The following is a 26,469-nucleotide window of genomic DNA, read 5'->3' as shown; positions in this document are numbered from 1 at the left end:
TTTTCTTAACTTTTACTCTTCTTTTCACCACTTTTAGCTATTATTTTCTCTCTCTCCTCTCCGACAATCAATCAAAGAAAATGAACGCAGAACAGAGAACCTTCGAACGAGGTCGAGTCTCTCGTTATTGACCCACCAGACTACTTACACAAGAGTTGGACTTTGGCCTTCTTTTATCCTTATTTTTTTATTTTTTTATTATTTTTACTTCTTTTTTCTTGTTTGTCGAAGAACCCAAACTTGGATGTTTCACTAGCTATACTCACCTAAACTTAGAAATCCTGAGGGAAACTAAACGTTAAATATACTCAAAGGGGGGGGGGGGGGGGGGGAGGGACTGGAGAGGGCCAAAGAAGACTAATAGTTCGGTCACGGCCGTTGACTGGGAGTATGACCGCAAATTCATCAAGAACTTCTAAAGTCATTCGCCCAAAGTTTTCAATTCCTTTTTCAGACCCAACATTTATTTTCTATCCTTTTTTTTTTTCGTTTGATCTTATTTTCTTGTTTGCGCTCTGACGGGGTAGTACGTGCTACACACCCTACAGGAAACAAGTTCAATGGATACCCAACCCCGTGAGGTTTCTGACCTCCTGAAAACGATCCTGAAGGCTCTCTCCCAACTACGTTTTGCCTTTCAATCCGTTTTTTTTTTGTATCAAATAACTTAGAGACCCTGGTTATCTACTCACGTTGAATTGTAGCCAACAAGAAAAGAAGAAACAAGAATCGCTCTCCCTTTCTGTGTGTAGTTTTACTCTCTAGCAGCCCCGGATGAGCGGACCGCTGTGTGTGTCTGTAAATGTGTCTGTGTGTCTGTGTGTTTGTATGTCTAATGTAGAGGCTATAGTATGTATCTTATCCATGAGCTTCCTCCGTTTCTTTTCTCTTCCGCCTTGTTAACTGTGTGTTTTTTTTATTTCTTCCCCCATCTCTTTTTTTCTGCTCTGGCTTGGTCGATTTTGGCAACCCGTGTTTTTTTAATTCTCCGCATTCATTTTTTCGTTTTTCTTCTCCGACCTTATTTCTTTTTGGCATGCTGCTTCCATTTGTCTCTTTTTCGTTTCCTTCGCAGTTCTTCTCCAACTGACCGTATTACAGGGTTGTGTGTTGAGAACAACGTTGACATGAAACGTGGATCGCTCCATCTCTCTTGCATTCAAACGGGGGGACGAAATAAACCGGACGACCGAAAATACTTGACAGCCTTACTCAGCAGACTTGCTACTAACCTACTATATGACGACTAATCAACTTACTTTTTTCCCCACATACTACTACTGCTACACTATCCTCCTCTTCCATTATTCTTCTCCTTCCATTCTATCTGTGTCTTCATCCTTTTTCACCGACAGAAACAACTTCGTCTTCTTCTTCTTCTTCTTCTTTTGTGTCCGTCGTCTTAACAAGAATTCAAAGACTAATCGTCTGTCATCTCTTTTTTTTCATGTTTGTTTGGTTTGGTATCGGATCGTGTGCCGCCAAAACAAAAAAATCCAAAATCAATTGACGACAAAATAACACCACCATCCATCGTTCCGCATCGATCTGAAATGAAATCGAAACAAAAAATAAAAAAAGATGGGTGGGCTTAGCTCGGCTAACGGCCGAAACGGCTGGAAGCGGACCACTGGCCGATTTCGTCGAAGGTTTAGGTCCCGGCCAGCTAGTTGGCCGGCAAGTTTTGGCCGCACCGGCCTTAGGTGATGTCCAACTGGCATTATGTGATCGCAAAGGGCGACTAGAAGTCGAAGTTATCCGGGCGCGCGGTCTCCAAGCCCGCACTGGGTCCAAACTGCTACCAGGTAAATCAAAAAGAATTGAACAAAACCAACACAAAAACCAACTTATGTCTACTCTTTGAAACACAAAATTTAAATAGCACCATACGTTAAAGTGTACCTGGTGAGCGGTAAACGTTGTCTCGCCAAAGCTAAAACGGCCACGGCTCGACGGACGCTGGATCCGCTTTACCAACAGCAGCTCTCATTCAGCGTTCTCTATCAAGGATGTGTTCTACAGGTAAACAGTTGCACTTTTTATTTGAAAACATTTCTAATGGTGGTGTCGAAACAGGTGACGGTGTGGGGTGATTACGGACGGATAGAAGGCCGGAAGGTCTTCATGGGTGTGGCTCAAATTTTGCTTGACGATCTGGACTTGTCCAACATTGTGATCGGCTGGTACAAACTGTTTGGCACGGCCTCTTTAGTCAGTTTGCCGCCGCCACAATCCCAACCGCAGCAACAGCAGCAGCAGCAACAACAACAACAACCCCAGCAGCAACAACAGCAACAGCAGCACTTGCCGCGGCGAAGTTCTCAACACAGCCTCGACTCTAACGGTTGAAGATAAATGACGGGACCGGATAGGAAAAAAAAACAAAAACAAGAAAATGGGTCTCTGCCATGCCACACAGACACATCCACCATCACCACACGTTATCCATCGTTTCACATCCACAGCAAACACCTTAAAAACCTTGGCGTGTTCAAATGAATGTCGTTACTTCCTCCTCATCCCGCGATTCGATAGTTGTTGCTTTCCTTCCTCGTCCTATACTTTCTCTCTCTTTTTCTTTCTACTCTCATCTTGCCTCCCACACAACTGTCAACTTTTTCTTTGATTAAAAACAGCTCTCCTTCTTAATCTATTAGAGGAAAAAAATCTGAAAAAAACTACTGAAACTAACCACGCCTTACAGGTGGCGAAGCTGTCAAAGCCCTACATCTCTAGTTCTCCTCTTTTCGTCCGATCCCTCGCGTTAAACATCATCTCGTTTTTTCGTCCTTCATTTATAGTCCGACATGGAAGAAAAGAAAAATTCACATAGAAAAAGAAGAAGAAGAAAGTTTCGTTGGATGCGACATTTCCTCTAATGCCATCTCGGCAAAGACAAGTGGACAAAAAAGAAATTGAAGATCATTCCTAATCTGTGTTATTGATTGTGTTGTTCCATCGTTTGACAAAGCCAGTATACTATAAAAAATTAATTAACCAAGTCTCTAAATATCCCCCTCCATAAAAAATCCTGGAAAAAAAATCCCCCTTATTATTCTGTCCTCCTCCCGTCATCCCCCCCTGTATCTTTTTTCAAAAAACTAAAATCCTCCCCCCCCCCCCCCCAAAAAAAAAAATAAATAAAAAACTGTCGGTTGCGTGTTAAATGCATATCTCCCGGTCCTGTGTGGTGTTTGCGAAGACGATTGAGCTCAACGCAGAACGGTTCATCCCCATGGATTCTGCGGCATTATTCCGGAACGGATCTTTATAGAGTCCCAAAAAAAAATCTGTTCTCTGTTTTTGTCTCTTCCTTTTTTCTTTCTGGGATTGGATTCTATTGTTGCGTTCCACGCGTTTTTATTCGTATGATCCGATCAAAAAACTGTGTCGGTTCATCGCTTGACGCGGATCAAATTTTTGTTTTTTCTCTCTTATTTTTCTATTTTGATTTCCTCTTCGTGCTCGAATCTTTCATCATCCAATTTTCACATTTCTCTCTCTCTCTCTCTAACTCTTTCGTCCTCCTATCTTCTTCATCCAACCTCCACCATCCTCCTGCCCCCCGCCCCCTTTCATCCTTCAGCTCCTTATATTAAATATAATAAGACTTCAAAGATTTTAAACAAAATTAATAATAATTAACGGTCGTTGGCTGTTTGAACCAACTGATTTATGCCCTTGCTTTATTTGCAATGCGGTTGTGATTTCTCATGTTGTAGTGGACATTACAGAGCATCAAGGTAATTCATTGTGTCATTAATTCCGGACGGCTGTCCTTGTTTTCATGCATCCAACCAGAAATATGACCTCATCCATCTCGATGAGCTCAACATCTCGCCATTTTTTTTTCTGGAGCTTCCACAGCTCGCTTCATTTGCTGCCCAACACTCTCAAGGTTTAGCTGGTCATACATTCTCAGTTGTTTTGTCATATCCCAGTATCAAACGATTCTTTAATGGCTTCATTCGAGAGAGGGGGGTAAAACAAAAAAACAACAGGGGATATCAGTTCAAGGCAACGAAGCGCGTTCTCCTAATGCGGGGAGAATCCAAGAGCGGAAGGAAAGGGAATGGCGCTTTATTAGGATTCCTTTGCAAAATGCCAGCACGCTATACGGCCAATCGATAATATTAATAACGAATAACCTCCGTCGACAGACGATTCTAATGATAAAAGTGACATACCTGTGCTCTACAGTCTGCTGCCGGCTGAGACCCGTAAAAGGTCAACAAACGAACCACCGAAGCTCTACTAAGCATATGGCCGGGATTCATTATTGCTGGATGCGGCTGGATGTGATTATACACTATTCCAATACCGACTATAGCACACGATGTGCTTTTGTAAACATTCAATACCCCGAAGATGTTGTGCTGGATTTGATAGCGGAAGATTGAATCGTCGATAAGACGTATTTTGATTCCCAGAAAGCTCCTAATTACAGCCAGCAGATAACGTTGAAGTGTGGCCACTTTTCCATTCGTGAGGGTTAGTAAAGTGTTTCTGCTTGATTGTGCGAATGCAATCCTTTTCCATCTATTTTATCGGCTTCGCCATCTAGACACGTAATAGATATCTAGTAATGTTATTGTCCTGTTTTCTTGAGTGGAAAAGAAAAAAGAGGGAAAAACTTGGGATTGGGTAAGAAACGGGCAAGATATTGTTTTTGCACTTTTCTTTAATCTAATCGCCTTAATTTTACGCCCCCGTGTCTTGAGGGGGGGGAGGGCGGATACAATATGTAGGGTGTTGCATTTATGGCTGCCGGTATTTTCCAGTTCCTGCTTGTTGAGTTGGGGCTCCCATTTCCTCGGACCTCGATGGAATTGACGACAGTTCGCTCGTCACTCTGCCCCGAGTCGACAGCTCAAAAAAAACATGGACAAATAAGTTTTCAGTTTTTGTTAATCGTTTTACTGTGTACGACACTTCTGATAGACATCAGAATTTAAAAAACAGACTAGTATATATTAGACATAGCTTCGTCTAATTGTAAACATTGCACCTGCCTGAAATGGGCAAGTTTTCGATACCTTCACTAACTAAGCGTCAGTGGGCGACGGCTTTCGTGATTGCTTTTGCCGATTTTTGTTCTGCTGTGTGTATCAGTTTGCAAGCTCCCTTCTACCCGGCTGAGGTAAGACATTTTCATTACATTTTCCTGTGATCATCTATTGAGGTGTGAAGATTTGATTAATTGAATATGCCAATTCTACACGTGGGATTTCTTGGTTTTTTTTCCAAGGCTGAAAGGAAAGGAGCAACTGCGTCTCAGTATGGTGGGTTGATTGCATAAACACATTTTTCAATGTTCATTTCAATTAAAAATCATTATTTCAAAGGTTTCGTATTCGGGTGCTACGAGCTGACTGTTTTCTTGACGAGTCCATTATTTGGCAAATACGTAATATTTCAACAGAATTTTTATAAATGTCAAAACCTAACAATTGGTTTTTGTTATTGTTGCATCATAGTTGGCCAAGTTAATACCCAAATTTATGCTCAATGGAGGTCTGGTTGTCACTGGCGTCTGTTCAATTTTGTTTGGGTTCGTAACCCCAATTATATCAGTCACCGATTGAAAACTTAAACCGTTTCTTTTGAATTTAGCGTTCTCGACAAAATTGACGACACAACGGCCTTTATTGGCCTCTCGTTCGCCGTTCGTGTAATCGAAGCTTTAGGTAGCGCTGCATTTTTGACCGCTGCGTAAGTGAACTGCTTCTCTTTCTAATACAGTGAAACAGTTGCTCTACAATTTTATCGGTTTAGATTTGCAATTATTGCAGCCGAATTTCCGTCATCGATTGCAACGACCTTCGTAAGTTTATATTTCTTTGTGTCATTCGAGTGAATATTATGTTTCTGTAGACGTCTAAAGAGAAGCCTAACGATAGCGACGAGCTTTGCTAACGAAATCGTAAAAGAGCTGCTGTTGAGTCTGCTTCAACGAGGCTTCTCTTCACAGTATTAATGTCTCGTGTGTTGGAAAAAAAACAAATTCGGCGCTTTAAAATGAAAACAGGCATGTCTGGAAACGTTCTTCGGATTGGGATTGATCGTCGGCCCAACTTTGGGAGGATTTCTTTTTCAAATGGGAGGCTACATGTTGCCTTTCACGGTTCTTGGCGTCCTACTCATCGCGGCTGCTTTCTTCACCTATGCTCTTTTACCTGCAGCCGAACATTGTGATTCGCCACAATCAGGTATAGCGCTTATTCTGATTTACTATTATCTGTTTTATATTGTATTCGATCCATGTTGATCCTGCAGGAGGATTATTTCGTATTCTCCGCATCCCGTCAATACTCTTGGCGTCATTTAGCGTTTTTGCCGCCTCAACATCAGTAGGATTTCTTTCGGCTACCTTGGAACCTCATCTTCGCCAGTTTGATCTTATGCCAGTTTCCATGGGTCTCATGTTCGTGATTGAAGGAGGAATTTATGCGATTACCGCTCCTGTCTGGGGCTACTTGTGTGATCGTAAAGTGCAGCCAAAGATTGTCACTTTAATTGGTTCAATTTTTATCGTCGTTGGTTTCCTTTTAATTGGACCCGCACCTTTCTTGCCACTCGACACGTAAGTGCATTTTAAAATCTTATTCAAAACATATTCTGAATTGATATGTTGTTGCTTTGCAGAACTTTGAATCTAGCCATCACAGGTTTGGTCATTATGGGTTTTGGTGTTGGAGCGGAACTTGTTTCCGGTTTCATTTCTGCCCTACAAGAAGCGACGTATGTTTTATTCAATTTTTAGCCTGTGAAATTTAAACGAAAAAACTCATATTTTCAATTATTTGCAAAGATTCCATGGGTTTCCTAACAATTTGTCCACTTATGGATTAGTTTCCGGACTCTGGACATCCACATTTGCTCTTGGAGGTAAAGGCATAAATAAATGGAAACAAAAATTGATTTGATTATTCATAATTAAAAATTTGTTTTGAACAGCCTTTGTCGGCCCGTCACTTGCGGGGATTTTGTTTGACCAAGTCGGCTTTCGCTATTCTACGCTGTTTGTGATTACGACAAATGCCCTATTGGTACCTATTTTATCTTTTGAATGTGTACTCTTTTTTAAAAACATTTTTACTAACCTTGCCATGATCCGGCCAAAGGGTATTTTGGTGCTGTTCTTTCTTTGTTGTCAGAGACGGCTGTCGCCAGGAATTCTTGCCGTTCCTGAACAATATCAAGCAGCTAATTACAGCACTCTTGCTGGTGAAGATTACGGGCCAGAAGATGAGAGAAGTAATGCGAGGGCGAAGCGAGAAAGTATGGTATCTAGTTTAAAAGATGGAATGGCGAATCCTGAATGGATGACATCTGAGCAATCCATTTAAATACATATTTTATTTAAAAAGTTGAATCATATTTGTTTATTTTGGTTGGATTGGCATTGAAACGTGAAATATAAACACTCTGGCATTGCGAGATTTGTTGTTTGTTTCGAGTTGCACAATCAAATGGAAAGTTGTTGGAAGATGATGAAACGTTTTAATTGTTTGGCTGGATTTGATTATGATAGCGAATCAGGTAAACATTTCAACCAGTTCGTACAGGATAACGGTTTTTTAAATGTCTGATTTCGCCTATCTTAAAAAACAACTACTTATGATGCGCAATATATTATACATGATTTAATTGACTGTATCGAAATACTCAATTAATTAATTCGTATTTTATGGGTAGTATATTGTTGAATTTTATTTCTTACTTTCAGTCGATTGTTCGTATTTTGTTCCTTGAAGGCATTGTTATATAAACGTCCTTGCTTAGGTAAGTTTAGTTGTAAATCGTTATCTTAAACTTTAGATCAATGCTTTTCTTTGTTCGGATGACTTCATGAATTCGACATTTTTCAGCGCAGCATTCCGCATTCCTGATTGACCAAAACGTCATTCCTGTTACAAAAAGCACGCGTTTAACCAGCATTCTTCATTCTTATTTCACAAAGTTTCGAAATTTTTGACAGTGATTGAACAAATACGTGTCACCTTATTTCATTTCATAATCACACCATTACTTTTGGACCGAACGTTTTACTTTATCGGCATGCTCGAAAGATAATCAAATTGAAGCCATATCGGAAACTACATGTTGGGCTTGTATAAAAAGTCGTTCATTCTGTTCCCAATTATAGACATTTCCACTCTGTTAAGTAGACGTACTTACTTTTATAGATTTTTTGTTACGTACAACTTCAGTTAAGATGAAGATAGCCGCCATATTGGCGTTTTCTATGTTAGTTGTCTTGGCGAACGCCCAAGGAAACTACAAAAAAGTTTGCTATTTTGCAAACTGGGCTCGTTATCGTAATGGTAAAGTATAAAATAATTCATTTCGTTTCCATTTTCAGTCAAATGTCTTAACTTTTTGGGGTTTACTTCTATTAAATTAGGTTCTGGAAGTTACTGGGTAGATAAGTTGGACCCGTATGAATGCACTCATTACATCTACGGTTTTGCTGTTCTCAGCAATGTTACCTACGAGATGACAGTTTACGATCCATGGGCAGACATCGATCTCGGTGGTTATGCAACGTTCACCGGTTTAAAGACAAAAAATCCTAGTCTCAAGACATTGATCGCTCTTGGTGGCTGGAACGACTCTGCATTCTCCACTCAATATTCCGAATTGGTGTCCGACCCTGTTAAAATGGCCAACTTCGTGGCAAAAGCGCTTGCTTTTGTTCGCCAGGTAAAGAAATCTATTGAATTATTCCTCATAGTTTTTCTACAAGTAGAACCATAATGAAATGTTATAATTACCATTTCAGTACAACTTTGATGGCCTTGATTTCGACTGGGAATATCCTGGAGACCCAGGAAAACCGGAAGATAAAGAGAACTTTATTACACTTCTCAGGATGCTTCGTGACGCTTTCCAGCCCTACAACTTAATTCTATCCATGGCTCCTTCTTGCAGTAGCGCACGTGCTGCAGTTAGTTACGACATCCCAGCGCTTGGCGAAATTGTTGATTTCGTCAATTTCATGGCATATGGTAATTTTTTCAATCCACTATTTTTTAAAGACCTATTAATTTAAATGTTTTAATATACCACCAGATGTCCACGGTGCATGGGAAAATTTGACTGATCACCATGCCCCACTTTACCGACGCGATTTTGATGATGATACCACTGACGTTATTATTTCCGAGTCAGTCGACTACTGGTTGGTTTTTTTCAATTTTCCATCTCATATTTCTTGCTTCTTTAAAAGGATTCAGAGTAAAAATTGGTTTATCGTTAAGGTTGGCACAAGGTTTTCCTCCTCAAAAGTTGGTTTTCGGATTGCCCAGCTATGCTCGATCATGGACATTGGCTGACCCGAAACAAAATGGGTTCTTAGCTCCAGCCATCGGTGCTGGTGTTGCAGGACAGTTCACAGGCCTAAAGGGTTTTTATTCCTTTTACGAGATTTGCTTGTTTCAACAACAAGGCATGACAGTTGTCGAAGATCCAACTGGCAAGATGGGCCCATATGGTTACTTGGGAGATATTTGGGCTTCATGGGACAGTATTGACATGGTTGTTGCTAAAGTAAAATATATGATGAGCAAAGGTCTTGGCGGTATTCAGTTCTGGGAACTCAGCTTGGATGACTTCAACGGTCACTGCAATTTGGGCCTAAGGTACAGTTATAATTTTTTATAATTTTTATTATTAATAGTTAGAATAATCATTCGTATGCCCTCGTTTTTAGACCCTTTTCTAAGGCTATTACCGAAACACTTGGAGGAACTTTCCCGACACCTGGACCAACATCACCACCCCCTCGTAACAACTAAACAAAAATAATGTGGTTTTCCAGTTTTAGTTACTTATATCTCATTCTTTCATACAGCGAGCTGCTCTGCTTCCTCTCAGGGCCAATACTATGCTGATCCTTCTGACTGCGCAAAATATTACCAATGCGTGAACGGAATAATCTATACTTTCTACTGCCAGACCGGACTTGTATTCAACTCCAAGATTAACCGTACGTTTTATCTTATTTTGTTTAGTTATACACTTACTAAATTATTATTATTCACATATAATAGAATGTGATTGGCCATACAACGTTCCTGGATGCGCTTAAACATTCGTGACTTCGGCCGACTTACGAATATTCATATGCAATAGACCCCCTCCTCCTGTTCTTTCAAATTACTTAGATTCAATAACACAAACAATTATTTTAGTGAGAAAATAAATTCAAAATCATTGATTCCCTCTGCACACTACAATGTTCTGTTTATTGAACTTCGAAATGAATGATTGTATAATGTTGATGGTTAAGTAAAATGTTGCTGTCTCTGGCCACTTGGTTTGAAGACGAAATTTGAACTTCAACATCGTCTAATTGTTGATTCAGTTGGATTCCGATGTTTGCTGATGCTTGATGAATACTGAGCGTGCTATTTTGGAGGCATTGTTAACATTGGCTGTTGCTTGCAGGGATGAATTATCAGCAATTATTTATAATTGCGTTCAATCCACAACCGACTATCCACAAAAGAATCAACCGTGAAAACATCACACTTTCTTAGAGAAAACGGTAAAGAAAACGGGCAGAAATTTTATTTTGATTGTTGCTATGCAGTTTTTCCGTCACCACCGTCACTAGCAAAAAGAAAGTAATAGATTTGCGCCAAGCGCCAACCGTAAAAGAAAAATATAGCAAAAACCGCTTTTAGGTTGCCGAACCGCAAGGGTGGGAGTCGACTATCGGCTGTTTGACATTTGTCAGCTGTTATTCCCATTTGCTCTGAGGATTTGAGATGTTTACTGTTCTGTCCCATTTTTCTTAGGTATTCTCAATTTTTTTAACTTCATATACAGTGTATCATTTTCATGTTTGTTTTACTTTTATAAAGAATATTTGTAGAATTATGGAAGAAGTAGCTACTAGAGAACACTCTTGTGATTCAATTGCCACAAGTGAAGAGTTTGAAGACCTAGGACATAAAAATGCATCTGAATTAAAACCAAATGAGGAAATATTAGTTACACAAGTTGAAGACAATAAAATAAAAAACAAGACATCTCCAGAAATGGAGATTGGAAATAATGGAAATATGGCAGATCTAAAAGATACCCTCAATGAAGTTCTGAACGAGGAGTCTGAAACCAGTGGTAGTAAGAATAATTCTCCACATGACATTCTTTGTATTACAAATTCTATTTATTTTTAGTAGAACCAGCAAAACTGGAAGACAGTTCTCAAAACTGTGCTTTGTTTAATAGAATTGCATACTTAGGAGCCGCAACTGTAAAAAAAATATAGCTTTATAATAGATTTCATATTCTTGTGTTAACAATTTCTTCGATTTGATGAGTGTAGGTAAATGCTCCAAGGAGTGAAAATGAAATAGCAAGAAACATGGCCATTATGAGGCAGTCAAGTGGTCAACCTATTCCAATCACTTTATCAATTCCAAATAATTGTGACGGCTCAGTTGTGTGAGTTTTTAAATTTTAGATTTTTTGTGTTAAATAATTGATGATGTTTTGTCTTTATTTTATCAAGGCTTTACGAGGCAGAAAGCAACACTGAAATGGCACGACATCCAATTCATCGCATAATTTTTCTTTCTCTCGGTCCTGCTGGTACGTTAGACTCCAACTGTTTTGCGTTCACCTGCCCTAGAGGAGATTCGGATGAAACAGCTATATTTCAGTGCCACGTTTTTCGTTGCGAAATCATTGAAGCCATTCCAAAAGTCATGTGCAGTTTCAAGCACGCCTTCCGTAAGCCTGAACCTTCTGCCCCTATTTCGACAGAATCATCTACCGCCACCTCACCCACCGAGCTGACCAATCATCGCTTGACCTTTGAATTAACTTTGGAAATCAAAGAAGAGGATACAAAAGGAAACTACAGTCCCGTTCCTAAGGATCGCAATTTCTTTAAAATTCGTGCTGGCATCGAAAAGAAAATCGTCATCACAGTTGTACAGATAAATGACAGCTTAGAACTGCCAATTGAACGTTGCTTTGGGTTGTTAGTTAGTCCTGGACGGCATGTGAAGCATAGTGACATGCACCTTCTAGAAATGGTGTCGATGGGAACTTCAAACACCCCCAGCAATCCACAGGAATCACGGAAATCCGCTTACTTAATATCCGGTCATTGGGATCCAAACGAGCCTGTTTTTGGGCTTCTCAATCGGGAGAGTTCTAAAGATATCGGTTCCGTTTACATGACGATTGCAGTAGATCTCGTTATTCGGGTAAAGACATCCATATTAGTTCTAAATGTCAGTGTCACTTCATTCACGGTTTTAATCATTTGTTTAAAGGGTATCAGTGAACCGGTCCGTTTCATTATTGAAACACGGACAAAGGTTTTCGGACACAACGAGCGCTTTTGGTACTACAGTCAGAAACAAATGACTTTACAGTTTGCCGTACATGTCACCGAGGTCCGCGATCCTCCTCCAAATTCTTCTACTTACGACCCCGTATATCGAGTGGTGGAAATTTGCAATGAAGGCGAAATTGAGCGCCCTAGCAAAGGACTTGTAAGTAATCAATATTCAAATGACTTCTTCATTGTGATAATTTTGTTGTCAACAGGGAATGGGCATGGCGCTTTCGTTAAATTTAAGCTCAACGCTAAGCACTTTGACTGGCAGCACTTTTGGATCACTTAATTCCCCTACGCCGATTCTCAATGATACCGTCAAAGAAGATGAATTGTCGTCAGATAATGACGAACCTCTTCTAAGTGGATCGGGTATTACTCGCTTGAAGATGTAAAAAAAAATTCTCTTCGTTTCTAAACTATTACGCTTTCTGGAAATGCAGGCGAGGTTTCCAAGGATTGCAGTGAACTAGAATTGGCCTCGTGGGCGGAAGTGTTACACATGTGGGGAACTCAGCCGGGCGATACTCGACCCAAACAGTTGAAGCATTTAGTTAGACGTGGAATCCCTGAAGCGTTAAGGGGTGAAGTTTGGCTTCGACTGGCTGATTGTTCCGCTGATACCAGCGTAATGGATGCATATAGAGTATTAATTACGAAAGAATGTAGTGCCGATCCTGTTATCATGCGGGACATTCATCGTACTTTCCCAGCGCATGACTTCTTCAAGGATTCTGGTGGCCTTGGCCAGGAAGCCCTGGCTAAAATATCTCGCGCCTACGCAGTTTACGACCAAGAAGTCGGCTATTGTCAAGTAATGCAGTTTCTCAGTTCTGTATTCTAATCAATTTTCATCTCTGTTTACTATCTACAGGGTTTGAGCTTCTTGGCGGCGTCTCTATTACTACACATGCCAGGTAATTGATATTGGCAAATACTCACAAAAGAAAAGAAGAAGATTACAAAGAAAACGTTTTATCCTAATTCTCCCTTGAATTTTTGTTTTCAGAGGAGCAAGCCTTCAGCGTGATGGTCAGAGTCATGTTTCATTACGGATTGCGTGATCTCTTCAAGGTAAGGCGACTGATTTGCGTCACGTAGTCATAATAACTGAATCCCATTTCTTTTGTAAAAGCCGTTTTTTAAACATTAACTTTGGAATTACTGTTAAAAAGTATTAATCAAATTGAATTCAAATTCAAAATCAAGTCTGTGATCATGTAGTAGAACTAATCAATGTCATCAATATCTGGGTCTATCTTTCGCTGGCGTTCATCAATTTCGAGAGCCCTGTTTATTATGTGGCGCCTGCTAGGCCTAACCCCTTTTTCTGATGTTTTTACGATGGCGTCACAGTCTCAGCAATAACTTTTTTTTTCGAATGTGTTGAGAAAGCCGCAAAGCTTGGTCGTCGTTTTATCAGTAGTGAGAAGTGATTGAACGTATTTCACTTATTCCAGGACGGTTTTGAGACGTTACATCTCCGCTTGTATCAACTTGACCGCCTTATTGAAGAGTATCTACCCGATTTGTGGAATCATCTGGTGGAAAACTGTATAGAGAATCACATGTATGCATCTCAGTGGTTCCTTACGCTCTTCACCGCCAAATTCCCGCTCTTTCTCGTCTTTCATATTTTGGATGTCTTCCTATATCAGGGCATGGATACCATATTTCAAGTAAGTTTCAAAATGAAAGGAAAGGAAAAACATTTTTGAATTTCGGATTCTCTGTTTTCGTTTGTAAACACAAGACATGGTGCCACGCGTCGTGTTCATCAACACACTTGGGCCCGATGATGTGAATGTATCGACAGATGAAAGAATGAATTATTATTGTTGGTTTTTCTTTTAGGTTGCTCTCGGCCTGTTATCCATGGCTAAAAAGGATCTCCTTTCACTTAACTTTGAAGGCATTCTAAAGTACTTTCGCGTTCAATTACCCAAACGCTATCGGAATGAAGTGGCAGCTCGTCAACTGATGAAGTTGACGTCGTCGTTCAAACTACGAAAACTGAAGAAATACGAAAAAGATTTTGTGGCTATTAAGGTATGTATATTAAAATTGGCAGATTTAGTTTGTGGTTTTTATGGACTTATCTCACTCCAGGAGCAAGAACAGGCTCGGGAAGATCCAGTTGTTCGTCTTGAACGCGAAAATAAACATTTGCACGAAGCTAATTTGAGGCTCGAGCGAGAAAGTGACGATTTGGCTCAAGAATTGATCACTAGCAAAATTGGTCTACGCTCAGAGTTGGACGCAGCCGAAGAAAAAGCTGATTCATACTTCAAGGAATTGCAAACTTTGAGGCGTCTTCAGAAAGAAGTTGAAGAGGATCGTAATCAAATACAAAACGAAACCATCAAGGTAATGAACAAACAAATTTTTACGGTTTTTTTATTTATTAACCACTTTCATAACAATTGACAATCAGGTGAAAGAAATGTTGCAGCGGGAAGTGCAACGTGCGGAAGAAGAAGGACGGAGGAGTCAGACAATCATTGCCGACTACAAATTGATCTGTTCAAAACTTACACGGCGATTGGAAGGCGAGCAATCTCGAGCAAAAGAAGTTTTTGAAAGATTGCAGTGCAGTCTTTCGGATAGTCCCAACTACTCTGGTCTGCTAGATGATGTAATTAGTCTGATACGTTCAGAACAGTCCAGCCCAGATCTGCAAGAAACTGGAAACTTAGTCTGTGAATTCAAACCTCGTTCTCCCGCTTCAGCACAGTCTCAATTAGAAAATCAGGTATCAAATCATCATGACGTCGTGTTTAGCACACCTTTGTGACATTCGACTTTTGCAATAGGTTCGCCAACTGGAATTGGAATTGGCTCAAACAAAATTGGCCTTGGTTGAAGCTGAATGTCGCAATCAAGATCTGACCCACCAGTTAACTACTATTTCGATGGAAATGCAGTCACAATCACGTAACAGCTGGCTGCAGAAAACGCTGTCTTCAATTAAAGAAGTTACAGCTAAGAAGGATGGCATTCCCGTTGTCACTACGGCAACCGCTTCGTCGACATCACCTTCATCTGCCACCAATGCAACAGGGCGGAAGGATTCGTCTAGCTCGGATAAATAATAATAATAATATAAAATGAAAATATTTTGCCATTCCACTACAAGAGATTACGGTACCGTATCTAGTATAGTATATGAAAATGATTCAAGTGCTATAATTAATTAATAATTAGGTATTCTTCTTTGGTTATTTCCTCTGTCTTTATAAATCCATATCCATCATCGATACGTTTGGTATCGCGTGCCATTCAGAATCCGCTTTGAAACACTTAGATCTTGGTTAAATAAATGAGCAAGTAGCTTTTTGCGACATCGTTTGGTTGTCTCTCAGTAACTAACTGAATTTTGTCTGTATTGAATATTTCTCTTTGTTCAAGGTATGTTGCGCTGCGTTACAATTAGACAAGAGACATAAGTTGATTAGACACATCGATATAATATTATTATTATGTATATGCTACTAGAACAAAAGACGATTGACGTTTACGTTAAGTGGAGTCTCGACAAACCGATGCAGGATGACAATTAAATAGCGAAAAGAAAAATGTGACATTGTTGTTTTGTTTTTACTGGGTCCGGCTATTTTCTTAATATTATTGATTTTTTTTTTGTATTCAAATAATCAGTTTATAATTGTTTTTTTCAGCCCCATCGAAGTGGTTGGCCAGGTGGGCGCAATGATCTTTGGATAGCACGAGCAGATAGACTCATCTCGCTCGACATTCCGGGTAAAGACACCATTTCTTCTTTAGGTCCATTGGATGGCATAGGAATCTTCTTTTGCTGTCGTGGCATCAGCGGATCGAAATCTGGTGACGACAATGGAAGCGAGTGATGAAGATGATTCCGTCTAAGTTGTTCCAGAGTCTTCCAGCGTGTAAAGAGAGATAGAGTTCGCTTGGGTACTTTATAGGTGTCCGCCATCGTCTCCACTTGATCCTTCGTGTCAGAAAGAAGGTGAACAATGTTTTTTTTTAAAGTACATTCCATGTGATTTCGTTCAACTTCGAAAACGCTATTTAGGAACTAATTTGTTACTCTCATTTCTTAGCTGTCCTACTAAAATGGGGAGATTGCCACATAGGAGCATCGTTACATACCAATTTCCTCGCAGGTAACTATTTAGTTTCATCAGCCGATATATTTCTTAAACTTTAAGTTCGATCTTCTGGTTAACTACAGTAAGGTTTCTTTCTGAGAATAATAGCCATTAGCGATAGATAAGTTAAACAAACGGTAGACCGATAGGCCTTTAAATGGATTGCACACCTCAGTTGGCACGAGAGTAGCCAAAGAAAGGTCTGTGATGCGTAGTACAAGACACGAGTGTACGTAGAGAGCTTGCGTACGTTAAGAGAGCCCTCGTGGGGGTTCTATCACCCTCTTTGCGTTGGCGTTTGACGGATGCTTGCTTTTATTTCTCAAGGTGGGCGTCTGTATAGTCTAAAAAAACAGGTCTTAGTACTTTAGATTCGCCACTCAGCCATACGTTCACTTGCAGATTTACTATATGCCGTGATGGTCAACTCAGACTGACAATCCTTGTTCCTTTTTTTTTCGTACCCATAAAAAAGGATAAAAGGAATGTCCACGACCTTAATATGACTATTAGGGTATTGCATATGGCGGGGCAGCCTCGGCCGTCTTTCTGTTACACTATTGCTGACATTTCCAAACGGATGCCAATAACTGAGATGACGCAGCTCGACCATTCTAGAGGGACCGAGGTTTTGTGTTTCTTTCTGTCTGAGCGGGTGTCACCTATCCATTTTCTCTTTCGGCCCTGATGAGTCTCTCTTTTCTGACCAGATGGTTTTTGGTTTCAAACTTATCAGCCCCAAGTTATCGACAGGGAAAATTGAGAGCCGGCCACTCGGATGCCGCTAAAAGTGTATACGGTCCTTTAGACGGGCGATGCGAGCTTCCGCACGAACGTATGGCGAAACTTGTCACTCAACAGCTGGGCAGACTAAAGTTCCAATGACGTTGTTGTTTTACTCATTTCCACACTATTGATCGTCGACAATGGAAATTTAGGGCCAATTTGACACCGATAGTAGAAAAATCAATTGCTCTATATTCTTTTGTAGAACGTAAATTTTTTACTACCTGTACGGGTTGGAGTGGGCTGTAGTCATCAGGGTTGATGAGGACCAACTGGTTGGGGCGTAGGTTCCACGGGTCATTGGGCAGCTGGCGTTGTAGTGTCGACGCTATTGTGACGGCGCCCATAAGGGTCACGAAGACTAGTAACGGATGGTAGGATGGCCAGTTGCGGATCTGCATAGTGTCGTTTCTGTTTGAAGTTGGCAAAGGAGAGAGAACGAAAAGGGCGACGTGATAGATGTCATTGTATATAGCTATAAGGAAGGACGCCTCCCACCTCCCATGTCCGACACACCTGTCGTGAGTTACGTTTTCTTCCAGCGTTTGCGCCGAAAGTTAATCTATCATCTTGATACTACTGAGAGCACGCAGACAAGAGGGTGCCTCCCTGATCAGACAAGCAGAAAGATAAGATATAATAGAGGGATAAAGGGCAATAACATTTCGATTCTGAATACAATTAAAACTGAATAGCAAGTCATAGATTTTGAGAGGAAAGCCAATTTCCCCAAGGAATTCTTCAACTAACGAGACAGTGCTAATTATGATCTACCGGAAAATAATCAGTGAACAGACGTGATTTAGATGTTTAATTAGAGTCCCGACAGAAACTGTTACAAGTTCACATTTTTTATTCGAATCGAAACACTTCTTGTCCATCGACCGTACATCCTTGAAGTAAGACTTAGTGAAGCAACTCGGTGAAAGGAATAAGCTGTTGATGCACATGCGAAAAGGCTATTCGGGATTAAAATCTCTCATTCGTGAAGTTACTACTTCTCTAGAAATAACCTTCTTAAAGCATATGCGCTTCGAAAAAGAACTACTACCCACTAATGTTTTTGCGTGGTAACTTTCAAAAACTTTGAAGACTGTTTGATCTATTTGAAATTGGGAAAAAGATAAAAAGTAAGATCAATCAAAAAGTGACTGTTCCGTCTCTTTTATCGCGCGTACGCTTTAAATTTTTTTTCCTTATTCTATTACTATACTGTAAGGTCAACCAGTCAACCTATATTTTAATTGCGTCATACTTGCCGATATTCTTCTCAATTTTACCCCCCCCCCCCCCGGACCGTGATGTCAAAACTGACTATGAGCGTCATATGATGGATCGCGTAAGCCTACATCTATTTATGGCCCATGTTGGCCTATCCGGTCAATCATCCGTGCTCCCAATTTCATCGTCAGTTGAGTCGATAACACGAATAGATATATATCGGTCCTTTTAATTAAAATTTAGAAACCAAATTCCTAAAAGGAACATTTTATCAAGTTAAATTAGCAAATAAAGAAGTGGACAAATAGCCTAATGCAACAATATACACCGGAAGTCACGAAGCGCTTAATTTTCCTTTCGTGTTCAAAGAATACTAGATGGAAAAGGAGAAAAAAAATTTAATGTAAAACATCTGACCTACCTGGAAATAACTTTGTTTGCGTGATGAATAGACGGGACTACGTGATATTTGCAGAAATTCAACACTCGCTGCACATTGCACCCAGTGCAGGAGTTAGACGGCAAAGCTGAGAAACACACTTGCAATTTCTAGGGGGGCGGCGCTTAAGCGAAGCGACGAAACGAAAATTGCGAGATTTGTTGTCTATTCTGGCGTCACCTGTTGTTGACTGGATGCCGTGCTGGATGAGATTGAGCTCGTCTGTGCATCAAGGCACAAGCTTTAAAGCTGTTCGTCACTCCCTCTGCCCACTCTCTCTTTTTTTCTTCCCCAAACCCTGTTGCTCCTCCTCGTTCTCCTCCCGACCCTCTCCATGTCCCGTCCGGGACTCCCAGAGTAATAGCGGTGAACTAGCCACAAGTAATACAAAACAAAATTGCACTTTGCATTGTCCATTTTGAAATTTGAGAATGCAAACGTATCTTTTTTCGTGTACCCTACCAACATTTATTGATCATTTCAATTGTTTTGTAAAAAGCTGGATCCGGGAACCTCCCGAACCTTTTTTTTTTTAAAAGAACTGACTAATGATTTTGAGTTCTCCCGTTTGTTTTTATGATTTCTGCAAACAAAAAATTATTTTGGCATCCTTTTTTTTTCCTTTCTCGATAACACGATCCTAAACTTTTTAGTTAGGTGAGTGAGATCAAAACTCGTTGCTTTTTTACGGCATATCTTGAGGCGCTTAAAAACATCTTTTGTTTTAGCGCAAACGTCATTCTTCTTGTTACGCAAAAATAGTAAACCAATCGTGCTCAGATAGTTCTTCGGGATTGTGCAGCCCACCTATCAAATGTCGCTGGGTTAATTAGTAGGTCTAGGTTTATCAGGGAAAGGTTCACCGACTCTTTGTACAGTAGTATGTATTGTATGTTGTACAACTATACACCGTGCAAGGTCTACGCAGTGTATAGTCTACGTCATATCATCTTCATGGTTCTAATTAAAAAGAATAAAAAGAGTAAGAGCGCAAAAGGCACGAGAAGCCAATTCTGTATGCCAATAACTAATTGCAATAATCCGTTTATGTTTACTACGTGCCATAAGGATGATTGGTGTATATACCTCTATAAGAATTCGGTAGTGCGGCTTGTTATACTTAGGAATGAAAATGTTTCGCTCTGTCCTTATATATTAGTGATGCCCTTTTTGCCCTTACTTTTCTATTCTTGTCGCTTATTAATCATGATTTCAATTACGTCATGATCGGATAGACAATGGATTACCCTATTCAAAATTGAAAGTGCGCTCGAAATCGGCGACGAAAATCCTTGGAAAATGTAAGAGCATCTCGCTGTAAATAGTATGTCACTTCTATAAGGAGCTGAATGTTTCATTAACGATTTTCCCCCCTTCTTTACTTGCAAAATGCAAATGTCTTCCATCCGTAGCCTCCGGCTCGGATCACATCCGCTATTCTGATCGAGATTTTCAGAATTTCAAATCCCTACTTTGAATTTTGTTTTCTAAAGTGAATTGAAATATTTTCACCGTACATCGCTTTTGCCTGTAGCTTCTAAAAGGATCAGTGGCTTTTATTTTGAATAAAATGTTTTTTTTAACTTGAATAAAAAAAAGCTTGATGCATAGAACAATATGGCCTTTTAGTCCTCCCGCGTGGGTGGATTCAGATATTTGCTGGTCTCAATCAAGCGCGTAACGAACATGTCGCAATTTCCAATAAGCCTGGCTCTTTGGTGGGTTGTACCCGGTCCAAACGTATATAATGATCATTTTGATTTTCTCAAGATCTTCCCTTCATTCCGTTTATGTCTTTCGCCGTTATGTGACTGAATAATGAATAGAACGTCTCCAACGACAACCAACAGACATGTTTATTCGTCGAGTCGAAAGGTTGGCCGTGCGTGGTCATTCCAATGATCAGCTCCCATCTCCTAATCGATTGGTTTGGTGATGTTGTGCACTTGGAATGCACTCGATTCTGCTGGTTGTTTCAGTCAAAAGACTACTACATACCAAGTTCGAATCTCTTGAACCTTATTACCAGCGTACGTCATGGCGACCCGAGTGGGGCGAGGTCTTCATTAGTTCCTCATTTCCTCCATTTCCGACTCCGTCTTCCACCAGATTGAGTTTGCCGACCAATCGGCACCTTCTGGCCTTTCGATCTTATTTGCCGCTATGTTGTACAGCGCGTTTACGCTCAACAACATGTCGTGCAGAAAGATGTCAATTTGCTGGACGTCTGAAGCCGTCTGCTCGTTTTGCTCCCCGCACCCTTTTAGTGTCGGTCCGTTTTATATTCCTTCCCCCCTGTTTCTATTGTTGGCCATAAGAAATATTCTGCAACTGAATTCCACCACAACCGACGAACTATGGTTTCTGTCAACCAATAAATAAGCGAAGCCAAATCCGATAATCCTTCCTGACCTTTTCACGGTTTGCAATGCCACGGTCGTCATTGTGACGAGTGAGCACAGCAGAGTACAGAGTTGCAGACCGCAAATTGTGCGGAGGTTGTTTTTTATGTCCTTCCCTGATGGGCAATTCGTCCGTTTGCAATTCAATTAGTACCAGATCGATGTTGAAGAGATAAACAGGCGCATAGAAAAGTGGATCTGGATATAATCACTTAATTCAGATCGATAGTCCTAGCGAGAAACTTCCGCTTCAAACTTGTCTCCCTTTCTCGTAAATAATATCTTCTCCCAGTTTGAGTTATATTTAGTATATGTAGGCCTATACCTTTTCGACTCGGAATATCGGTGAATGACCTCATTCGGAATAGAGGAAAGCCCATTTTGTTATCATCGACGTTAGTCAGCATCCGTAAAATAATGTTTAGACTGTCGACTGTCGAGATTTGTTTCCTCAAAACGGGAACCAACGATAGGTCAGTTTGTTTATTTGTTTTCTCTGTTTTGAGAATATAGATTTTTGTTACGTCGTGAATTTATAGCTTAGAAATATACATATTTTGATATTTTCAGTTGAAATACAAAACTTTTCTACTGGATTCCAAAATAACTGACTGCTTAATCATATAGCACCATGGTGTGCGTGGAACGTGACGTCACGCAGTGTCGTCAGCTAAAACTTTTCATGGATTACGTGATAACCAAATCTTCTTCCTGCAATATTGAACATTTTGTTTGTTGTTGTTTTATGGAACTGTCTTCGTCCAACCTTCTACCCCATCACAATTATTAGCGTGTATATTCGTTTACTATAAAATATGTAGACCCAACTTGTGTACCCTGGGAGTTACATCAAATTGGCTAACGCGATTCGATCGTTATCTCGTGCGCGTTGGTGCCTGGTTATTTCTTCACGTCCGGTTTCCGGAATCTAATTTACCAAACCAACTCTGTCTACTTTCTGTGTATAATTTGAATTATGTCATGTTTCAATTATTTTTCTTATTACGCAGAAATGCAACATCGTAATCCCCTATCTACCTGCTATATATTTCTGTTTGCTCAGTCTCTGTATTATTTTTTACAGCATTTAATATTCTTATATCTTCTGTGCTCTCATAACCCAGGTAAATTGAGGTGAAGAATACAGGAATGCATTCATTTATTCTATATATTTTTATTCAAAGAACCTTACTAACGCAACATATGTGCACCTACAACCGTTTTATTGGTTATCTGTCCTGTCGAGTTCGAAAAGGGGGATTCATATCTAACGGCCGTTAGCGGCTAGCCGCCCAGTCCCCCTAGCCGCGTAAGTAAATCGAAGCAAACGCCACCTGGAATGTTTACATTGAACTACCAGTGAGAAACGCGTGAGTCGAGGAAAAAAACAAAACAAAAACGCATAAACTGTTTCGGCATTTTCTGTAGGGACAATGATAATCTAGCATTTAACAATATGATATCATTCAAAGAATTTCATAAACAACTAATTTTTTGCTCATAAATTCTTGATTCAAACGAAATTCCGAAGAATGTATTCCACCGGTTACAGTGACGTCACAAAGGCGGGAGAATTCAGTTTCGCGCCATTCAGTGTTGATAGTTAAGATACTGAAATGCGGGATATGAACCATAAAAAGTAATTTTTTTCATGTTCAGATTATTCATTTTAAAAAAGTTATCCATTGGGCTTGCTAAGAATTTGTCTTCAATCGATGAATATTCCCTACAAAACCTTTCCCGCCAAAAGGTGACACAGGCAAACATTTTCAAATCTGCCTTCGGGCGAGTAGATGGCGGGGTTTGTTGGAGGGGGGAGAAAGAATTTTCCACTCCTCGATCCCTTTTCTTCGAGCTACCCCTCCTGGGTTTATTATTTTTTTTTCAAGTAAAGACTAAGTGAATTTCATTCGAAGCTTTGTCGTCCATTGTTTCATAACCGAAGTATTTAAATACCGACTTAAAAACCCGTCCCAACCAAAACTGCCTACAGTTTGTCAGGCCAGAGAAATTCCGTTTTGGCAAAAAAAAATCGACTTGTGGGGGGGCTTCGCTTTACGACTGTAAGCGTTGTCTTAACCATTGTTCTATCAACGATCTGGATATGAGACTTGTGCTGAACTCTTGACAGAATTTAAGTAAGTTACGTTTTAACTGTGCACGTTAACAACTATCGTGAAATTATGGAATCGATGAGGTGGCTGGGCCATCCTCGTGGCTCGTTCAGCCGGGTGGCTGTGTGAGTTAAGTTTGCGGCCATTACCCAAGAGCACATTACGATTAAAGAAATTTTTGAAATGTATATTAAATCAGTTACTGGTGTTGTTGATAAATCTGTGCTTAGTTATTAACACACTTCAACTGTTTAATCTATAAAGAAGCTGTAATGAATGGATGTTAAAATGCCAAGGAAAACACCTCACAAGTCACAGATCAAGAATGGTAGACCATCACTTGAAACTATTGAATATGGACATAGTCCTGGTGGACTTGCATCAACACAGTTCTTATCTGGAGGTAAATCATCAAGTGTAACCTTCATTCTTGTTGATTCAGAAATTTTTTTATACTTGACATTTGCTAAACAGGTCTGGGTAGCCTGCCAAAGAAGATCAAAGTGGAAGACAAGCGAGCCCTGTCTACACCACAATCTGCACCTAATTCATCTAAAATGTGTGCTCCAAAAATTGGCACATTGGAAAACAATACTACCACTCCCACTCTACCTCAAGGGGCTGCAGCAGAACGGCAGCATCATTTGCAAAAGAAAGATGTATGTCAACTCAACTACTTCCTCTAATGAGTCTTATCTCTGAGCAGATTTGAAACATGTCAACATTTTCTTTGATAGGTTCGCAGACGTCTGGACATGGAGCTAGCCCCTGATACACAATCACCCCTGCCTACCAGTACCACTTCTGATGGGTTCAAAACCCCAAAAGCAAAGCGTGCCAGGACTAAATCAGCTGCTGTTACTGTGCCTACATTGTCATTCAGTCCTTCACCTCAGAGAAGTATGGAGTTTAGAGAAATTACATTCCTTTACATGTTTACTTATCAAGTGTTTTTTTGTTTTTTTTTATATATTTCAAGATCGAAGTAGTGCTGTAGATAGAAGCAGATTTGATTCTTCATTGGGCTTATTGACCAAGCGTTTCTTGGGTCTTCTCCAAAGTGCTGAAAATGGAATCCTAGACTTGAACCTGGCATCTGTGACACTTGCTGTTCAAAAGAGACGTATTTATGACATCACAAATGTTTTGGAGGGCATTGGACTCCTGAAGAAAATTTCCAAGAACAACATCCAGTGGAAAGGCTCAGACTCTCCCGCAGATTCGGCCGAGTCTCAGCGAGGTCTAAACCAAGATTTGGCTGACTTAGAAGCCAAGGAAAATCAACTTGATGAGTTGATTTCTTCCACTGGTATAGTAGTAAAATTGTATGCATTTCACAGATTGTTTAATAGTTTTATTTTACTTATAGAGAGCCAACTTCGGAGTTTAAGTGAAGAAAAAAGATACGCTTATGTCACGTACGGTGATCTAAAATCTATTGCAGAATACAGAGACAATACTGTGATGGCAGTTAGAGCACCTCCTGAAACCAAATTACAAGTATTAAATCAAATTATTTAATTTCTATTTCTATTTAAATTGTGACCCATATTTTGTTATTCTTTTCAGGTACCTCATCCTTCTGAAGGATACCAAATCCACATGAAGAGCGAAAAAAGTGAAATTGAAGTTCTTCTCTGTCCCGAAGATGAATCCTCCTCGTCTTCTTCCTCATCTCCATCTTCAAAAGAATCCAGTGGATTTCCTAGCCCGGTTACAAACGGAGCGATGAGAGCCCGGTCACATCGATCTAATAGAAGCGGTCAATTTATGCCCCAGTTCAGTGATGACGAAGATCAAGGTTTGTTACTGGAAACAATGGACCAAAACCAGCAGTCGGGTTGTGAATCTGGACTCGACATTTCCTCAGTTACAATCCCCGCCGCTAATGAGCCGTTTCTTTGCTTGGAACCGCCTATTGACGAATCGGCTTATATGTTCTCAATGGACGACGCCGAGGGCATTTCCAATCTATTTGATTTTTCATTTTAGAAACCTAGATTCGCCTATTACTATAGAAATTGCACCTACTATAATATTGATAAACCACATGGAGTTTGTTTGGGGTAGGGTTACGAGAATTTCATTAACGTGTTGTATTATGATCACTCTCATACTCCTTCTCTCCTGTGGTTTTTTTTTTTTGTTTTTTTTTTTTTTTTTAACTTAAAGCTCTTAATATTCAGATATGCGCAAATCAGTCAGTATTTTTCCATCGTTTTTATCCTAGAGAGCTGATACGCGTTTGCCATCCATTGTTTACCTTTTCCCAGCTCATTTCCTACTCATAATTCACCATCACTAAAATTATTTTAAAAACACAAAAGCCCAAGAAGGTAATGGGCATTAAAGGCCTTAGGTCAATCGACTTTTGGCGACTATTTTAGTTTGTTGGTTGAGTAGAAGGCTATATACATGAGTGCAAGAGATCCTTCGATTTTTTCCTCTTTTCTCCACTCCTAACATACTCCTTTAAATATTGCAAGAAAACTTGCAAAATCATTTGGGTATGTTAATGTTTCCTTCATGCGTGTGTTTTATACTTCGTTGCCGATAAGCCCCATGCGTATTGATGTCGCAGGATCGCCTCCTCCACCCGGAATAAGGTATTTGTAGCCACCCCTATTTTCACCTAGATTTTAAGTTTTGTTCAGTTGAACTGCCATTTTGTGCCGATGATTTTCCTCCGTGATGATTATCACGGAGCTGTGTATGTGACTGTGTGAACATGTATGTGTGTCTCCGTGAGCTGAATATTTCCCGCTGCGTTTGAACGTGTCGGACTTGATAACGCTTTCACGTTTTCCCCGTGTTTCGGCTCAAGTGAATAATTCTTTCCCCCCCCAATTGCTATCTCCCTTTTTCCCTTAATTTTGTGGAATACAGTTTTACACTTGAACAACGCTGGTTGTTACGATTAAAAAACAGGCAACAGCTATTTGTTGTTGTAAAAGCAACGTGAAAAATGTATTAATGAATACCAGCGAACAAATTTCCAAGTGGCTAGTGAGGTTAA

General features: G+C 40.1%; 6 protein-coding genes and 1 long non-coding RNA gene across 13 annotated transcripts in view; 6 read left to right on the top strand and 1 right to left on the bottom strand.

Annotated features, from left to right (window-relative positions):
* The window catches only part of LOC124338055 (regulating synaptic membrane exocytosis protein 2-like), a 28,748-nt gene extending 25,590 nt beyond the window's left edge, over positions 1-3,158 (top strand). For all 5 annotated transcript variants that reach the window (XM_046792098.1, XM_046792097.1, XM_046792096.1 and 2 more), the window contains 3 exons: positions 1,582-1,805; positions 1,883-2,022; positions 2,077-3,158. In XM_046792098.1, the coding sequence (XP_046648054.1) occupies positions 1,582-1,805; positions 1,883-2,022; positions 2,077-2,349 (637 nt within the window). In that variant the 3' untranslated portion in view covers positions 2,350-3,158. The remainder of the gene's footprint in view (positions 1-1,581; positions 1,806-1,882; positions 2,023-2,076) is intronic.
* A 1,622-nt stretch (positions 3,159-4,780) lies between these two features.
* On the top strand, positions 4,781-7,442 carry LOC124338075 (MFS-type transporter SLC18B1-like). Its single transcript, XM_046792126.1, has 12 exons — positions 4,781-5,140; positions 5,249-5,282; positions 5,346-5,407; positions 5,478-5,551; positions 5,614-5,712; positions 5,776-5,824; positions 6,029-6,209; positions 6,277-6,583; positions 6,646-6,741; positions 6,812-6,888; positions 6,958-7,049; positions 7,125-7,442. Exons 1-12 carry the CDS (start codon positions 5,018-5,020, stop codon positions 7,347-7,349), a joined length of 1,419 nt encoding a protein of 472 aa, XP_046648082.1. The 5' UTR covers positions 4,781-5,017; the 3' UTR covers positions 7,350-7,442.
* Positions 7,443-8,131: 689 nt separating this feature from the next.
* LOC124335821 (probable chitinase 10) lies at positions 8,132-10,233 on the top strand. The gene is made up of 8 exons (XM_046789299.1): positions 8,132-8,327; positions 8,408-8,706; positions 8,786-9,011; positions 9,076-9,184; positions 9,264-9,644; positions 9,716-9,789; positions 9,857-9,991; positions 10,056-10,233. The coding sequence occupies exons 1-8, from the start codon at positions 8,219-8,221 to the stop codon at positions 10,091-10,093; spliced, it is 1,371 nt and encodes a 456-aa protein (XP_046645255.1). The 5' UTR covers positions 8,132-8,218; the 3' UTR covers positions 10,094-10,233.
* Positions 10,234-10,707: 474 nt separating this feature from the next.
* On the top strand, positions 10,708-15,726 carry LOC124338121 (rab GTPase-activating protein 1-like). 2 transcript variants are annotated; one of them, XM_046792194.1, is made up of 15 exons: positions 10,708-10,805; positions 10,872-11,130; positions 11,193-11,266; positions 11,339-11,457; positions 11,525-12,227; positions 12,297-12,518; positions 12,574-12,733; positions 12,805-13,175; positions 13,236-13,278; positions 13,371-13,435; positions 13,822-14,040; positions 14,216-14,410; positions 14,471-14,728; positions 14,796-15,113; positions 15,175-15,726. In XM_046792194.1, exons 2-15 carry the CDS (start codon positions 10,887-10,889, stop codon positions 15,451-15,453), a joined length of 3,270 nt encoding a protein of 1,089 aa, XP_046648150.1. In that variant the 5' UTR covers positions 10,708-10,805; positions 10,872-10,886; the 3' UTR covers positions 15,454-15,726. The 2 variants fall into 2 exon arrangements, with proteins under 2 accessions (XP_046648150.1, XP_046648149.1); XM_046792193.1 differs by having other exon boundaries at positions 11,190-11,266.
* Positions 15,727-15,955: 229 nt separating this feature from the next.
* LOC124338122 lies at positions 15,956-19,639 on the bottom strand. Its single transcript, XM_046792195.1, has 3 exons — positions 18,920-19,639; positions 17,502-17,688; positions 15,956-16,331 (listed from the first exon to the last, which is right to left on the bottom strand). Exons 2-3 carry the CDS (start codon positions 17,676-17,678, stop codon positions 16,035-16,037), a joined length of 474 nt encoding a protein of 157 aa, XP_046648151.1. The 5' UTR covers positions 17,679-17,688; positions 18,920-19,639; the 3' UTR covers positions 15,956-16,034.
* On the top strand, positions 16,239-22,501 carry LOC124338124. Its single transcript, XR_006917666.1, has 3 exons — positions 16,239-16,349; positions 16,444-16,506; positions 21,910-22,501. It is a non-coding gene; the product is annotated as an uncharacterized LOC124338124 (long non-coding RNA).
* Positions 22,502-23,140: 639 nt separating this feature from the next.
* On the top strand, positions 23,141-26,352 carry LOC124337483 (transcription factor E2F1-like). Of its 2 annotated transcripts, none has more exons than XM_046791486.1 (7): positions 23,141-23,477; positions 23,718-23,856; positions 23,928-24,112; positions 24,191-24,353; positions 24,433-24,762; positions 24,823-24,953; positions 25,023-26,352. In XM_046791486.1, the coding sequence occupies exons 2-7, from the start codon at positions 23,730-23,732 to the stop codon at positions 25,443-25,445; spliced, it is 1,359 nt and encodes a 452-aa protein (XP_046647442.1). In that variant the 5' UTR covers positions 23,141-23,477; positions 23,718-23,729; the 3' UTR covers positions 25,446-26,352. The 2 variants fall into 2 exon arrangements, with proteins under 2 accessions (XP_046647442.1, XP_046647443.1); XM_046791487.1 differs by lacking the exon at positions 23,141-23,477 and adding an exon at positions 23,511-23,638.
* The last annotated feature ends 117 nt before the right edge of the window (positions 26,353-26,469 follow it).

Source organism: Daphnia pulicaria, chromosome 4, assembly GCF_021234035.1.
Source record: "Daphnia pulicaria isolate SC F1-1A chromosome 4, SC_F0-13Bv2, whole genome shotgun sequence".
In the NCBI taxonomy this organism is placed as follows: Eukaryota; Metazoa; Arthropoda; class Branchiopoda; order Diplostraca; family Daphniidae; genus Daphnia; species Daphnia pulicaria.
The sequence above is the reverse complement of the archived record's forward strand: the minus strand, read 5'-3'. Positions and strand labels throughout refer to the sequence as shown.

Excerpts from the sequence above, each read along its gene's own strand:
- LOC124338075 (XM_046792126.1), top strand. The coding sequence starts at position 5,018 with ATGGGCAAGTTTTCGATACCTTCACTAACTAAGCGTCAGTGGGCGACG. Across the intron at positions 5,825-6,028 it reads CATCGATTGCAACGACCTTC|GCATGTCTGGAAACGTTCTT; the intron begins GTAAGTTTATAT and ends AAATGAAAACAG. Across the intron at positions 6,889-6,957 it reads ATCCACATTTGCTCTTGGAG|CCTTTGTCGGCCCGTCACTT; the intron begins GTAAAGGCATAA and ends TGTTTTGAACAG.
- LOC124335821 (XM_046789299.1), top strand. The coding sequence starts at position 8,219 with ATGAAGATAGCCGCCATATTGGCGTTTTCTATGTTAGTTGTCTTGGCG. Across the intron at positions 8,328-8,407 it reads CTGGGCTCGTTATCGTAATG|GTTCTGGAAGTTACTGGGTA; the intron begins GTAAAGTATAAA and ends CTATTAAATTAG. Across the intron at positions 9,790-9,856 it reads ACCAACATCACCACCCCCTC|CGAGCTGCTCTGCTTCCTCT; the intron begins GTAACAACTAAA and ends TCTTTCATACAG.
- LOC124338121 (XM_046792193.1), top strand. The coding sequence starts at position 10,887 with ATGGAAGAAGTAGCTACTAGAGAACACTCTTGTGATTCAATTGCCACA. Across the intron at positions 11,131-11,189 it reads CGAGGAGTCTGAAACCAGTG|TAGAACCAGCAAAACTGGAA; the intron begins GTAGTAAGAATA and ends ATTTATTTTTAG. Across the intron at positions 15,114-15,174 it reads AGTCTCAATTAGAAAATCAG|GTTCGCCAACTGGAATTGGA; the intron begins GTATCAAATCAT and ends CTTTTGCAATAG.
- LOC124338122 (XM_046792195.1), bottom strand. The coding sequence starts at position 17,678 with ATGCAGATCCGCAACTGGCCATCCTACCATCCGTTACTAGTCTTCGTG. Across the intron at positions 16,332-17,501 it reads GCCCACTCCAACCCGTACAG|GATCAAGTGGAGACGATGGC; the intron begins GTAGTAAAAAAT and ends TCTGACACGAAG.
- LOC124337483 (XM_046791486.1), top strand. The coding sequence starts at position 23,730 with ATGGATGTTAAAATGCCAAGGAAAACACCTCACAAGTCACAGATCAAG. Across the intron at positions 23,857-23,927 it reads AACACAGTTCTTATCTGGAG|GTCTGGGTAGCCTGCCAAAG; the intron begins GTAAATCATCAA and ends TTTGCTAAACAG. Across the intron at positions 24,954-25,022 it reads CTCCTGAAACCAAATTACAA|GTACCTCATCCTTCTGAAGG; the intron begins GTATTAAATCAA and ends TATTCTTTTCAG.